This window comes from Engraulis encrasicolus, chromosome 13, assembly GCF_034702125.1.
Source record: "Engraulis encrasicolus isolate BLACKSEA-1 chromosome 13, IST_EnEncr_1.0, whole genome shotgun sequence".
NCBI lineage: Eukaryota > Metazoa > Chordata > Actinopteri > Clupeiformes > Engraulidae > Engraulis > Engraulis encrasicolus.
Genome location: NC_085869.1, coordinates 42,131,519 through 42,145,955, shown reverse-complemented (window position 1 = coordinate 42,145,955; position 14,437 = coordinate 42,131,519). Strand labels below are relative to the sequence as shown.

General features: G+C 41.5%; 2 protein-coding genes across 2 annotated transcripts; one reads left to right on the top strand and one right to left on the bottom strand.

Moving 5' to 3' along the window:
• Positions 1-498: 498 nt before the first annotated feature.
• Positions 499-3,519, top strand: LOC134461796 (cell surface glycoprotein CD200 receptor 1-A-like). Its single transcript, XM_063214643.1, has 5 exons — positions 499-750; positions 1,298-1,345; positions 1,449-1,757; positions 2,044-2,334; positions 3,018-3,519. Exons 1-5 carry the CDS (start codon positions 681-683, stop codon positions 3,161-3,163), a joined length of 864 nt encoding a protein of 287 aa, XP_063070713.1. The 5' UTR covers positions 499-680; the 3' UTR covers positions 3,164-3,519.
• Positions 3,520-4,650: 1,131 nt separating this feature from the next.
• On the bottom strand, positions 4,651-11,567 carry si:ch211-214p13.7 (uncharacterized). The gene is made up of 3 exons (XM_063212943.1): positions 11,555-11,567; positions 10,934-10,974; positions 4,651-5,163 (listed from the first exon to the last, which is right to left on the bottom strand). Exons 1-3 carry the CDS (start codon positions 11,565-11,567, stop codon positions 4,969-4,971), a joined length of 249 nt encoding a protein of 82 aa, XP_063069013.1. The 3' UTR covers positions 4,651-4,968.
• Between the last annotated feature and the right edge of the window lie 2,870 nt (positions 11,568-14,437).

Sequence of the window (14,437 nt, the reverse complement as noted above, 5' to 3'; positions counted from 1 at the left end):
TGCTTGAATAAAGCCTTTTTATAATTTTGGATAAGAAGAGTGCCTTAGAATCCCTTCTTCATCACTTCATAAAATATAGAACATACTGGCTGCTACATCACTACATGGGTGCTAGCCTATTTCGTAAGGTTTGGCGTTGTTGTAGACCCGTGGAAACTCATATTCAAAGTTATTTGGTGTCCACATTGACAGATGTCTGTGTTTTTGGATTCCTCTGATTGCAGGTGTGGTGTATAGCACAACATCAGGGTAGCAGTATGTCTACGTCTGTATCAACACAGGAAGATTGTCTGGTTTACCGCGCTGCGTTTTGGCAGCCGGCTGCTGCAGGCTGCACACATCCCTAAGGTGGGTGACAACAGGTTCCTGTTGACAAGAAATAGAAAGACAGGATGTCAGGGGTGCTAAAGTGTGAGTCACTTTGCTTTGGCATATTCAGAAATGCACGTTGCAAATGTTATACGCGTAAAGGTCGACTGTATGGTCTTAAATGTTTTTAAATGGTATTAAATTGATGTGGGTCATGTCCAATTGAAGTGGATAGTTTTAATAGACCACTTTCATTTTGGATTGTAAGTGTTATGTAAATCTCAGACTGGATGGCTGAGTAGACCTCTGGACCCCCAGAGAAGAAACAGAGACCCGCTGAAGACAAAAGTGAGATCCATTAAACTAGACACATGGATGCTTGGTGCCTCATTCAAACTCTTTCTTTCTGGATTTGCATGTCTTCTTCAAGCTGCGCAGCAGGTTTGTTATTTTCTATTAAACATATTTGTTTTTGTCTTGTGAGTTAACAATCTTCAGTGTTGAAGCTTATCCACAAACTCCAGAATTTACAGCTTATGCACACAAGACATTCTTAGCTGTTACTCTTTTTTGTATCAGTTATTGTTTTATCACAACGTGCGTGTCACTGCTTTCTGATAAAAAAAAACCCTTGTGTCTTTAAAGAGGTCCAGTCAGTGTAGTGTTTGGAGGTAGGGTGCGCACATCCACAAGTAGTTGTCCAGGTGCAAGACAAAAGGTAGTAGGTAGTGTGATGAAGCGGTCTGCACACTGTGTATTGACTCCAAAAAAACGTTGTCGTATGTTGAAATAAATGAAATAAAGTACTTTTGGAGTTAATACACAGTGTGTACACCGTTTCATCACACTACCAGTCAGTGTAGTGCACTAGATGTCTTGAACAATAATGTGTCATGTCATTTTCCCTCCTATATCATGTGATATCATTTTTTATGATAAAAGCAATGTGTGTGTATCTATTTATTAACCCTTCTCTTTTTTCCTTCAGTGATTCCCTTTGGATACAGAAATGCTTCAGTGCTCCCTGCGTCTGCAGGTATCTTATTGGGACCAAAATTTCCAATATTATTACATGTGCCCAAAACATCAAACCATGTAAGATCAATGAAAGTGTTTTTTTTTGTCTCTTCCCCCACCAGAAGTACGCACTGAATATTATGAGGTTGGCAAAGAGGTCAGCTTAAGTTGCAACAATGTGACATGGACTAATGCGCTCTACTACATCTGGAATATAAACACCACCAGTGGAGTCCAATGTTTTATGAGTGAAGGAGCCAATAAGCGGAGTTACAACAACTGCACAGGGGGAAAGATGCTCCTAAACACCACAGGAGGAGAGACCTACCTCTACATTCCCTCATTTGCACTGACAGATGAGGGCATGTACACGTGTGAAACAGCATACAGAGGTGGAGCCTACAAAGCCATCATTGCAGTTGGTGTTAAAGGTAAGTTCTACACTTTCTGAGGTACAGGGGCACCAGAGGTCAATCATATGGTGGGCCTTTGATTCAAGAGAGGTACAGATGATTGTTTGATCATTCATATTGAGAATAATTCATTATGGCATTTTTATGTTAACCAAAGTGTGTAAGAAACCTGTAGCAATTGAAATTCAATATAAATACATAAAAAGAACAGAATCAGGTTGTGAATCAACAGAATTTTTGGAGATCAGGCTGTGTGAATTAGGCCTGAATCGTTCATTGCCTGTCCTGGTTGCTTTGCCCACAGTGCACCCTGTCCTCTTCGGGAGGCTGGAGCACGTTGAAGGCCTGTTGTTTGCAGTCTGCTCTGCTGTGGTGAGGAGTTCAGAGAAGGCTCCAGTGCTGCTGTGGAAGGGGATGTGGAGCTCCCTGGAGGTCAGGCAGAGGTCAACCACCAACACAGATGGAACCATCACCATAGAGAGCTGGCTTGCCCTGCCTGATGATGCCCTGCTTGACCTGACCTGTGTGGCCAATCACCCCTCCTGGACCCAGGAGGCGTCTGTTACCATAGATACTATTAAAGAGCCATCTGCTGGTAAGACAGTGCACTTACAATATGGTGATAGCTGATGATGCAAATGTTGATAATATAATATAATATAATATAATATAATATAATATAATATAATATAATATAATATAATATAATATAATATAATATAATATAATATAGGCCTAATATATAATATACAAAATAATATAACCTTTTTTATGTTATTAAAAAATATTGTATTTTATTATTTATATGCTACACCAGACGTGGGCAAACTCAGGCCCGGGGGCCACATGCGGCCCGCTCAGCCATTTCATGCGGCCCTCAGAGACTTTCCAAGAAAAAAAATGCATATTCATATGGTCATTCATTCTTATATTGGCTACCTAAAACAAGGGTCTTGGAAACCTAAGATTACTAAGTCTACATCTAGATACAATCAGTAGGAATGGTATAACTGACAATGGTTAATTATGTTGGCGTACACCATTTTTTATTATTGGCATGGGCAAGTTGCCTACTACATCCGGCCCTTTGGTCAACTTTCTAAACCCGATGCGGCCCTTGGGCCAAAATAATTGCCCACCCCTGTGCTATACCATGATAAGGTAGATACACCTAACATTATTTACATTTCAAAAATTAAAGATAAAAACGTATGCGTAATGACTGTGATTCGTCATGTGACTCATCTGATAGACCCTACTTTTTTACTCCTTTCACAGAACCGCGGGCTGCTGAACTGAAACTTATAATAACCATGCTGTCTGTCATTATATTCTCTTCTGTCATCATAACTACACTCTGCACATACATGTATCTTCAAAGAAAAAGTAAAAGGAAAATAAGGATCCCAAAATATCCTCAATGATTTTTCCATACTTTTGACAATGGGTGCATTAGACATGACTTAACATGAAGTGACAGTCATATAAAAACTGCAGTTATAGACTTTTGCAGTAATAATAGAGGTCAACTAGCCTGGTGATGCCATCCTATGTACTTCCACCCAAAGATTTTAGCTCCGCTCATAGTCTGGCGAAACCCACCTAGCTCGGTTCGCTCACTGTTCTGCCAATCAGCCAACAGTTGAGAGTGGTGATGCAGAACTCAGCCGCGGAGTCCGTTACTGATTGGTTAAGGAAACACTATTCACACTTTTGTCTTCATATTTGTACACTTTTGCAATACTATGGTCGTAGCAGTCTTGCTAATAAAGCACAATTTGAATTCGGAACTCTAATGGATTTAAATGGCAGAGTATTCTCAGACCATCTCCCACCCTCCAGTAAGACGGATCCCTCTTAGCTTTCGTCAGACTGTTTGACAGAGTCAACAGTCAGCTTTAGAAAGTCAATGAATGCGCGCACATCAGCGGCAGAGGTGCTGGACCAAACATAAGATAACTGAAAAGAAAAGAAAGACCCGCAACACATTTGAATGGAGCATTTAACAGTGTTGCGGACCTTTCTTTTCTTTTCAACAGTCAGCTTTCACACAGGCTAGAGGTCAACTGCTATACAGTACATGCATAAATGTATTTTTCCAAAAGCTTGAATAAAAGCTACTGTACAAATATACTGTGTCATTTTCATTGAAAACAACAGCAAAACGATAATTCATCTATGGTTTGGTGTTGGCATGCCATTACGTCCTAACATTTCAAACACAAGCAGGTAATTGGAGTGCTTCTGGGTCTTCACCTTTTTTCCTTAGTGCTCATCAGTGTAGGGGCTCTCAAATTTGGTCCAGAAAGACAGAAGCTGAGGCACTCAAGGTTGCAATTTTTTTACTTTTTTATTTGGCTACAGTGCCTACGCGTTTCGGCCCATATGGCCTTCTTCAGGGCATATCCGCCATAAGGGCCGAAACGTGTAGGCAATTGCAACCTTGAGTGCCTCAGCATCTGTCTTCCTGGACCACGTCCTAACATTTATTTGGTTACATCAAATCATCACTCATATTAGGCACTTGTGTGAACACACATTCACAAAAATATTGTACATCCATATGGAAAACAAATGCAAGCCGTTAATAAAAGAGACATAAACAAATGTAAGAAGAATAACAAGCAATCAACAGCATACAAATTACCTACATATTTTCTTCACATTACGAAATGGACAATGTTGAATCATATACATTCAGATCTCAGTTTAACAGAGCAAAAAATATGTGCGCATACACACGTACATGTGTGCAACCGGTACGTGTGAGTTCCGGTACGTGTGAACAGCAGTTACACACTCTCAGTATGTCCCGTGCAGTACTCGCTTTGTACTGTGTGTGTGTGTGTGTGTGTGTGTGTGTGTGTGTGTGTGTGTGTGTGTGTGTGTGTGTGTGTGTGTGTGTGTGTGTGTGTGTGTGTGTGTGTGTGTGTGTGTGTGTGCTTGTGCAGTGTTGTAGAACGTGAAAAGATACAGTTCACAGTAGGCTATTTATGCTGTGGCTGTACTGTACAAAAATATGTGAATGTATGTGAACATTTGTATGATGCAGAAAAAATTGCAGTCCTCATGAACTTTTTCATTATACCAACCACATCAGTTAAATGAGCAACTCTTTGTGTCTGACACGGCAGTAGACGTCCTCCATACATCTGAATGTTTGCTCATTATATCAGTCCAGTGTTTCTACCCATCCTTTATGACCCTAATGGGACACCGTACTGCCGTCTCATCCCATGAGCACATAGTCGTCTGAGCCGTCCTCTTTTATTTTCACCATGCCCTTAGTGGGGATTCGGACGATGGCGTAGTCGCAGTCATCGACCTCCACGGCCCTCGCTGCCTCGTTTTTCCCTCTCTTGCAGCTGCTGTTGCCATGATCGATCGTGGCGTACAGGACGTCCTCTGTCGGCTGGGCCTCTGTCTGCTTTGAAGAAGGAGAGAAATTATTAAGAGGTGGTGCCGTAATGGTACAGTATGGCACACTAGACCAGTGTTTCTCAACAGGGGTGCCGGGGGACCCTGGGGTGCCGTGGGCCCCTCTCTGGGGTGCCGTGGAAACATGGCTGATAAATAAATTCTGTAATATGATACATATTTGTCTAAATTGATAAGTTAATGTTAGTCAGTGGAATCATTCAGCTGCCATTTACGCATAATATAGTAAATATAGGTCGCCCCAGTCAGCTGCAACTTTGTCGTGTGACGTCTCCAAATGTGTTACTTTTCTAAGCTGGTGTGGTATCGGATGCGATGCCATGTTACAGCTTGTTGGTTTGGGGTGCCTTGAAATGTTTCATGAGTTGAGAGGGTGCCTCGCCTAAAAAAGTTGAGAAACACTGCACTACACCACTGAGCCATTTTGCCCCTTTAACGACTTAAAGGTGCACTGTGCAGAATGTGGCGAGATTGGGTACTGCAACTATGCGGCTCATTGAAACTGGGTTGCCTATTGCCAAATTTGATCTTTTCATGAATATTTACAAAGTAATAAACTTATACTGTATTTAATATGGCCGAAATACAGTCATTTTGTAGCTAAAAAGGTCTATTTCTGACAGACCATGGAGAAGATCCCTTTTTTCATGAAAAGTGCAATTTTCCCAGTCATATTGAGTACTTAGAATTTGATGGTGGTGGTAAGTATTCATGAAAAAGATAACATTAGTGAATGGGTAACATGAATTCTGGAAATAAACAACTAAAAATCTTACACAGTGCACCTTTAAAGAAGGTGGTTAAATGTTCTGACACACTAGCTCTCACATAGGGCTTTAGTGGAGATGGCGATTTGACTCAATGTGTGCTGAAAAACTCAACTACATCATAACTTGGCTATGACATTACTGAGAGCCTTACCGAAAGGAGCACTGGTGATGTTAGTTGGTGACAGTATGGTTGTAAACAGTGGCTCTGCACTAAGAGGTTGTGAGACCAGTTGTGAAATGTTCTAACACTAGTCCTGTCTTAGCATCGGTGACCTTCACAGCAACACTGGCCTATCCATTGAGCTACAGTAAGCTACAAACCACACCTGAGCCAAGGGTGAGGGATAGGGTTTGGGTTGGGGCTATGGTAGCACCTTAATGCACGCCTAATGCACCTTCAGCGCACACTGTGATAGACATTGAAAGTTAACTACGATAGTACTACAATACTAAGACATAACACGGAGCCTTTAGTAATGCACTATGACTTGGTCATTGCCTTTCTGGTAACGGCATATTTATAACGCCGCTGTCAGAAATTGAGGTTGGAGCCCAGATGCAGCACAGACACGAGGTGGATGTTTCCGGGATTTTAATTCAAACAAACTCAAAATAGCACCCAAAACAAAAGATCACGAGGGATCAAAACTCTTAGCACATAGATAAAACAAGACTAGGACAAAGGTTCAGAAAATGACTGGACTTGAGAGTTTTACTTACGGCACGCAATGACAATGACTCAGCAAGGACAAAGAGAAACATGAGGTCTTAAATACACTGAAAACAATTAACACACAGGGAACAAATCAGGAGACAACGAGAACTAACGACATGAGGCACAGGTGGGAACAACAGCAAGACAAGTGAACCAAGCTACAGAACCAGGTGAAATCAATGACAGGAATGAGATGCACAGGAGGGAACAAGTAAGGCAATCAAAACACAGGTGAAAACAATGGAACAGAAACTGGAGACATGAAAACACTGACAATGGCAACGAGAGACAGACAACGGACAGGTGACTACAATCAGAGGGACTAAACAGGGCGGTTAACACACAAGAGCTGGGAATCTAAGACAGCCGGGAATCATTAGGTAAACTGGGATAATGGGGACAGGTGAGACAAACGATGGGCGGGGCCAGGAACTAAACAAGTAAACACGAGGTCACATTGACCGGGGAAATGACAGGGCAAAAACACAAACAAAAGCACATGGGGAGCAACACAGGGGGTAAACACAGGGAAACAGCGAGTCCAAAACAAAACAGAGAGCCGGATCATGACAGCCGCGTCTTAACGGGATAACAAGCTACTGGTAGCTCTCAAACTTGGTCCAGGTAGACAAATACTGAGCCACTCAAGTTTGCAATTTTTACTTTTTTTATTTGGCTACAATGCCTATGCGTTTCGGCCCTTATGGCCTTCTTCAGGGCGTGGCATAGCAACCTTGAGAGTGCCTCAGCATTTGTATACCTGGACCAAGTTTGAGAGCTCCTACACTGATGAGCACCAAGGGAATGAGGTGAAGACCCAGAAACACTCCAATTACCCACACACGTTTAATAAAATATAAAAATGATAATAAAATAGGCAGACTGAACTAAACGTCTGCCCAGTTGCACGAAAGGTCTGCATGGATTGAACGGAACGTCTTTAGGTCTTCTACGAAACGTCCTCAGGTACTCTACGAAACGCCCCATGCCTTATACGAATGGTCCCAAGGTTTATACTAATGATCCCCTCTCAAGAATTTATTCGACGAATCGTCTCGCAACCCAATTACCTGTGTCATTTTGATGCAGCCCATTACTCAACTAGCCCTAGATCATGGAGGGCAACAAATACAAAAGACATACATATCAGGGGCGGAGATATAGGAAGGGCGAGCAGTGCATTTGCCCCGGGGCCTAGGGCCCTCATGTATTGATCTTGGGGGCCCTATTCTGACCATAGCAAGCCGTATGGAGGGCCCTATTAAGTGTCTTGCCCTGGGGCCCTGAGGGAAATTGTTCCGCCAATGGTACATACGTATGTGTGTTGAGTTTTGAGTGTTAAATGTCTCCAGTGCAATTGATGATTAGTGACATAATGCAAATGTGAATCATGCCATTCATCCTAGCTTGATGAAAATGGACAACAACTCATACAAAGGGCTGGCAAAAGACATTATGTAAATTATCATAAAATGACTGCAGTCCAGGAAGATACGGATGGTTTAATCTTTTTGAAAATCAGTCCGCAGCGGTGCTTTCAGTGAAGCAACCAGCTTGCAATTAGAATAGCTCAAACCACAAGACCACAAGCTCTATCTCTCTCTCTCTCTCTCTCTCTCTCTCTCTCTCTCTCTCTCTCTCTCTCTCTCTCTCTCTCTCTCTATTCTCTCTCTCACCTCCTTCAACATTTCCGCATGTAGCATGCATCTCCACACAATCATCAGTGCAAGCTCCTTTTTTACTATGTAGGCCTATTATTGAGTACTAATATGAGTTCTATCATCATTAAAGCATTACCACCCAATACTATATTAATGCACATCACAAAGCCAGATGCTCTGGTCACTCTCAAGAGCGGTCAGGCATATTAAAGAGTCATTCGGGTTTCTTCCAGCAGTTGTCTTGAACTTGCCACTAGTGAACCAGTTGGTCTAGCCATTCTGGCATCAGGGATATACAACTAATACCATCATCAGGCACACACACATGTAGGCATATATATATGTATAGTTCAGATGCAAAACCCCCTAACTCCATTCACATTCCAACACACACTCTATATTTTTAGAGAACCCAGTTTTTGGTTTGGTTTACATTCATGTACTTGATAATACATATAAATAGTTATATTACATAAATAAAATAAAAAATAGGCAATTTTGATAGCTTTGTATTAAATAAAAATTAATTAAGATTATTTTCTGAAAAGGCACTTAGGGGGTTTTGCATCTGAACTCTTCATATATATATACAAATTCATGTTTTGTAATGGGAAGAGAGTAAGAGACCCTTTTGAGGGCACATCTACACTTCATAGGAAACCTGCAGAGGCGTTGAGAGAGGTGACTGTGAACCAGGGAACAAAACAACATGCAGAAGGAGGACTATGTAGGAAGATGATACAATGTTATCAGTTTGACTTATTAAGAGGAACAATGTTTAGGTGAGATGAGACAAACAACTACAGATAACGCCATAAACCAACAGATCCACACAACCACAATCTGCCCACACAGTAATGTCACAAAGGCAGAAGTGGTCCCACAAACAGCACCTCGTCTCTTCCAAGATACTAGATAAGTTTCACACAGAAAAGTTTTACACGGAAATGGTTTTCTTTCATAAAGTTCAAGTAAAGAAAAAATCGTGAGAAATGTGTCATGAAAGATGACAAGACTTCTCCGAAAAGTAGTTTCCACAGTGATCAGACCCCTGTTGAACAGTATGTTAACACCATATATCCCACACTTTGGCCTGAATATAAGAATTTAGGCCAACCAAGCTCTTACTGTTGTACAGTGCAGTGCAGACCTAATCTTGCACCTGCAGCCTCGCAGTAAGCAGTGTATTGAGGCAGATTTGCTATAGAGTGAGCTAAAAGGCAGGCTATTTGCTCAGTCAGGTGTAGGACAACCACATTTCACACTCAACACATCAGTATGACGCCAAACGAGTATCTATGACCAGTCCTCAGTATACGACGATACACCATGACACATAAGGCCAGGCTGCCTTGACGCCATCCCTAAACGTAACCGTCACGGCACTATATATAACTACTACATACAGTAGAAGTACATAGAGCTTATAGGGATCGACAACAACACTAAAACCAAAGAAAACACATGTGCAGCCAGCAGTAACGGAAAGTATTTGAAGAGTTCAGATGCAAAACCTCCTAACTCCATTTCTGAAGACCTGCACTTCTATATTTTTAGAGAACCCAGTTGTTGGTTTGGTTTACATTCATGTACTTGATAATACATATAAATAGTTATATTACATAAATAAAATTAAAAATAGGCAATTTTGGTAGCTTTGTATTAAATAAAAAATTAATTAAGATTATTTTCTGAAAAGGCACTTAGGGGGTTTTGCATCTGAACTCTTCAAAATGTTTTAAGTAGGTTAGTGTACAGCCAGATCTTTTCACAAAGTGAAAGAGTTTAGTAGGCCTCAGGCTCGAAAGTGGTTTCCTGTGTCCTCTCCCCGACCTCAAAACACGTCAAGAAGATTAGACTGTAAAACTAATTAGTAAACTGAAACACTCACAAAGACATAAGCATTAGAAATGTGTAAAATACCCCATAGAATTATGTGAACACACACATGGTATATCAGCACTAATCACAACTGCTTTGGAAAAACGTTTGAGTGGATACATTGGCGTGTCTGTGTATGCTGCTGCCTATTGATGCTAATCATTAAAACCCATGTCCTGGGAGATGTCAGTCTTGGGTTCAGAAAGTACAAGGCCTGTCACATTTTCTGTCTAACAGCTGTGACTTCACTGAAGACCTGATCTAAGGGCTCAATTGAGTTAGCTGGTGGCAGGGTTGGTTACAGGGCTCGATCACAACGGCACATTTCTGAGCAGTCTGCACAGTGCGCATGCACATTTTGCCATTTCAATGCATTCTGGTTAGAATTTCACATTGTGCATGTATGCTGCGCAAACTGCATCTGGGTGCACAATCATGAACGAGCCTATAATCTGTATTCGAGATAGACACCCCTGAGAGCATGACACAGCTATGTCTACTATGTAGCACTCCAGACATTAACGCCTTTGAACAAAGCCTCTATTTGTCACCAAAATGGTAATGACCAAGTCTCGGTATGTCACTTAAAACTCTCAGTAGACCTAATGGCCTGTCATTGCTGTTTATATGTAGTTCAGTGTTTTATGTAAAGAAGGAATAGGCCCGTCGACTAGCCCATCTGCACTCAAAGGGTACTACTGTACTCACTGGGCTATCGACTGTACTCACCGTAGGACTATCTCCGTTTGCTGTGTCGACGTCTATGTAATCTGGGGGAGATCAAGAGAAAGAGATGGAGAAATATGAGTGTATTTTTGCACTTGAACTTGAAGATGAAAACACAGTATTTACTGTCTTGTAAAAGCAAAAACACACTTAAAAAACACTTCAATTCAAACTTAAGTAGCCATATCACAATATTTAGTTCAATTCTTCATGGTGCCTATAGTAACTTGGCAGTGTAAATCTTGTGTGTATCTTAATACATTGGTCTCCTGAGGGAAAACAAGGCTGACCCAGTCCCCAGGGCCGGCCCAAGGCATAAGCAAACTATGCGATGGCTTAGGGCCCCCACACCACCAGGGCTCCCCCCTGAACAGCAAAGGTCCAGGAAGAAATGAACTATTCACCATTTTCCCTAGTCATATATTTCTTTCTCGTGTACCACAATGGAAACAGGAGCCATTATACAGTATAAAGGGGGACACCTCAATGACTGTACAACATTATTTATGTACCTCTTTCAGTTGTAAAACCCTACAAGAAATGCAGAATATAACGAAGAGTAATAGTTTTGAAACGGACCAGAACACTCCTTTGAGATAAATTTTGCACCTAGAAGTGCAGTACATGATGGGAACATGATCTACAGGCAGCCTACATCCTTAGCTTACCCCTTTCTTGTATAAGTAAATGAAGCTTATGAAGCATCTGAGGCTGAGTAGGTGGTGGTATGGGGGCCCCGGATGAAATTTTGCTTAGAGCCCCATAAAGGCTTGGGCCGGCCCTGCCAGTCCCCATCTAGTCCCCGTTTTGTGTAGCGACTGATGGCACTGAAACGCATATTGAGCATGTTCATGCTAATTATTAGGAGGTCAATTTAGAATACAAAACTACACTGGTATTCATAGCTACTTAGTCTGGTTTGCTATTTGGTAAGGGTAAATGACGGAACAACTTACCATTTGAATCACACCTGGTGTCTGATCTCTTTTTTCTGAAAATGAGAAGAATAAGAAACAATGTCAATGATATTTATTCAAAAATGGACTGCAATTATGTATGCTCATATGTAATACTTAAAGCTAAGCACTTTTCACAAAAATTGAAAGATAACTTCTGCCAATTTCGACATGCGGTTGTAATGCTCACACTACCCTGGACTTGTCAGTACCTGAGATTTTTTTTTTCTTCAGCCTTTTCCGAGATCCTGGTCATTGTAATGGGGGCAGAGTATGTTTACATTTCAAAAAAACATCTTGATTTATTCCCAATAACATCCAAAAGGTTATGCAGCATCAGCAGACAACTAGCAAACAGCGATACCTTTTGGGATAATACTAGGCCTATGTTAAAGGAATAGGTCAGTATTTTGCATTTGACGTAGCACCTCCGTTCTGATACAGATTTTTAATTTGTTCAGGCAACGCGGGAGATTTAAAGTTTGAAATAAGACGGCAACGTAATTGTATCATCTTAAACAAAATAAGAAAATACTGTTTATGCGTGTAGGACGGATTTAATATCCGTGCCCCTCTGACTCCCGTTGTATAGTGGTTTGTGGATATCGCGCAAACCCAAAATGTCAAATCAAACAAAAGTGACACAGGTGGGTAGCTCAGTGTATGATACACCATAATTAAGGCCCCAAATGCAAAATACCGACCTATTCCTTCAAGAAGTTTTTTTTAATGTAAATAAAGTCTGCTCCCATTAGAATAGCTCAGATCTCGGAAAGGGCTGAGCCGAAAAATGCAGCATCACCGGGTACTGACAAGTCAAAGGTAGCGTGAGCAATACAACAGCATATTAGAATTTGCACAAGTTCTCCTTTAATTCCTGTCAGTATATGGTATCTACTTTTATATGTCTGTTTTATATGAGTGGAGACTTGTACCAGTATGTGCTCTAACACTGACCTGCCGCCCACTCATAATTTCTCTGACACAAATTCCGAGTTCAATTCGCATTTCAATATACAATAGTAATGATGGTTTTTTTGGGGCTTATTGTAGTATTCCTTTGAAATTATCTCAACAAATAAACTGACTCCGTGTGTCAACTTTGGGCACTGCACTGTAAAATATTACAAGTCAGTAAAACGTAAAACAGTAGATTGCCCTGCTGCCTTAACACATCGTGAGGCTTAACTTGAACTTGAGGCTTTCTCAAGTTGAGTTAACTTACAAATATAAGGCAGCAAGGCAACTTGCTTTTTTACGTTTAACTGGCTGTAATGCTTTGCAGTGTGGGCATGGGTTTCACATGCCTTGCTGAAATAGTTTCATGCTATTCCTAATACTCCACACTCCTAATAATCACCTGGAACACGAGAAGTACAGGCAGGGCAAGATCTACAGTTACTGATATTTCTGCAAGATGACACACCCATTGTCTGTGTGTGTGTGTGTGTGTGCGTGCGTGCGTGCGTGCGTGTGTGCGTGTGTGGTTAGCCACCGTTAAAGGGTCTTGCCCAACTCTGCTGGGTGGTGCTCACTTGCACACACCTCAATGAAAAAGTTTCCATAACGGCGATGTGTGAGAATAATGTCATGTTGAGTTTACATTGTAATCATAACGGATGACATAAACAGTAAACACAACAATATTTAAATATTATTGTTGGCAGCTATGGCTTAACGGTTGAGAAGATGCACTTTAGATCAGCGGGTTGCAGGTTCAAGTTCCACCCTTCCCCTCCCTGCTGTACTCCATCAGCAAGGTACCTAACCCCGCACTGCTCCTGGGACTGCAACCAAAACCCTGTAAATATCTGTAAGTCGCTTACTTTGGGTAAAAGTGTCAGCTCCGTGTGATTTAATGCAAAAGATTTGCTTGCTATTTGGACACATTTCTGAATGACAGATTGTTGGGATTGCACTCTACCTATACAAATTCATCTCTCATATAAGAAGAGCCTATTTCATTTGGAAAAAAGTTAAACTTACTCCTGGTACCCTGAAAAGGACACAGTAATACTATAGCAGCAAAGAGGTAAACAGCAACAGCACAACAACAACAACTGGTCATTTCCACATACAAACAGAAGAAGTGAGAAGAAGATGTGGTAGCTCTTACCGTCGTCCCAAAGCACAAGCCAAGTTTCCCATAATCCAGTGGTCAGCGGCTGGCGAGAGTCAGAACGCTTCCACCAACCAGAGGTCACACTCTCTCTTGGGTTTGTCACCACCAGGCAGCTAGACTATAGCTATAGCAACGGGTCCCCGAGACGTTGAGGTGTCAAAAATGACAGCTTCCTGTTTCAAATCTCTCAGTCAATCATTCAGGCAGTCAGGCAGTTAGTCAGATAGTCAGTTAGTTTCTTCTTTAAAAAGTTGAAACATGAATCAAAAGTTCTCTACCCAACCTGGTGGTGAGATACAGATGGGTTAGGTGGGTGTGAGGAGAGATGGATCAGTGTGGCAGGTTTCGGAGGGGTGAAATGTAGAGAGCAAGAGAGATGAAAGGAGGAGGGGTAAGAGAGAGACACATGGCCAGGCAGTGAGAGAGAGA

Excerpts from the sequence above, each read along its gene's own strand:
- si:ch211-214p13.7 (XM_063212943.1), bottom strand. Across the intron at positions 5,164-10,933 it reads CAAACGGAGATAGTCCTACG|ACAGAGGCCCAGCCGACAGA; the intron begins GTGAGTACAGTC and ends TCTTCAAAGCAG.
- LOC134461796 (XM_063214643.1), top strand. The coding sequence starts at position 681 with ATGGATGCTTGGTGCCTCATTCAAACTCTTTCTTTCTGGATTTGCATG. Across the intron at positions 1,758-2,043 it reads CATTGCAGTTGGTGTTAAAG|TGCACCCTGTCCTCTTCGGG; the intron begins GTAAGTTCTACA and ends CTTTGCCCACAG. Across the intron at positions 2,335-3,017 it reads TATTAAAGAGCCATCTGCTG|AACCGCGGGCTGCTGAACTG; the intron begins GTAAGACAGTGC and ends CTCCTTTCACAG.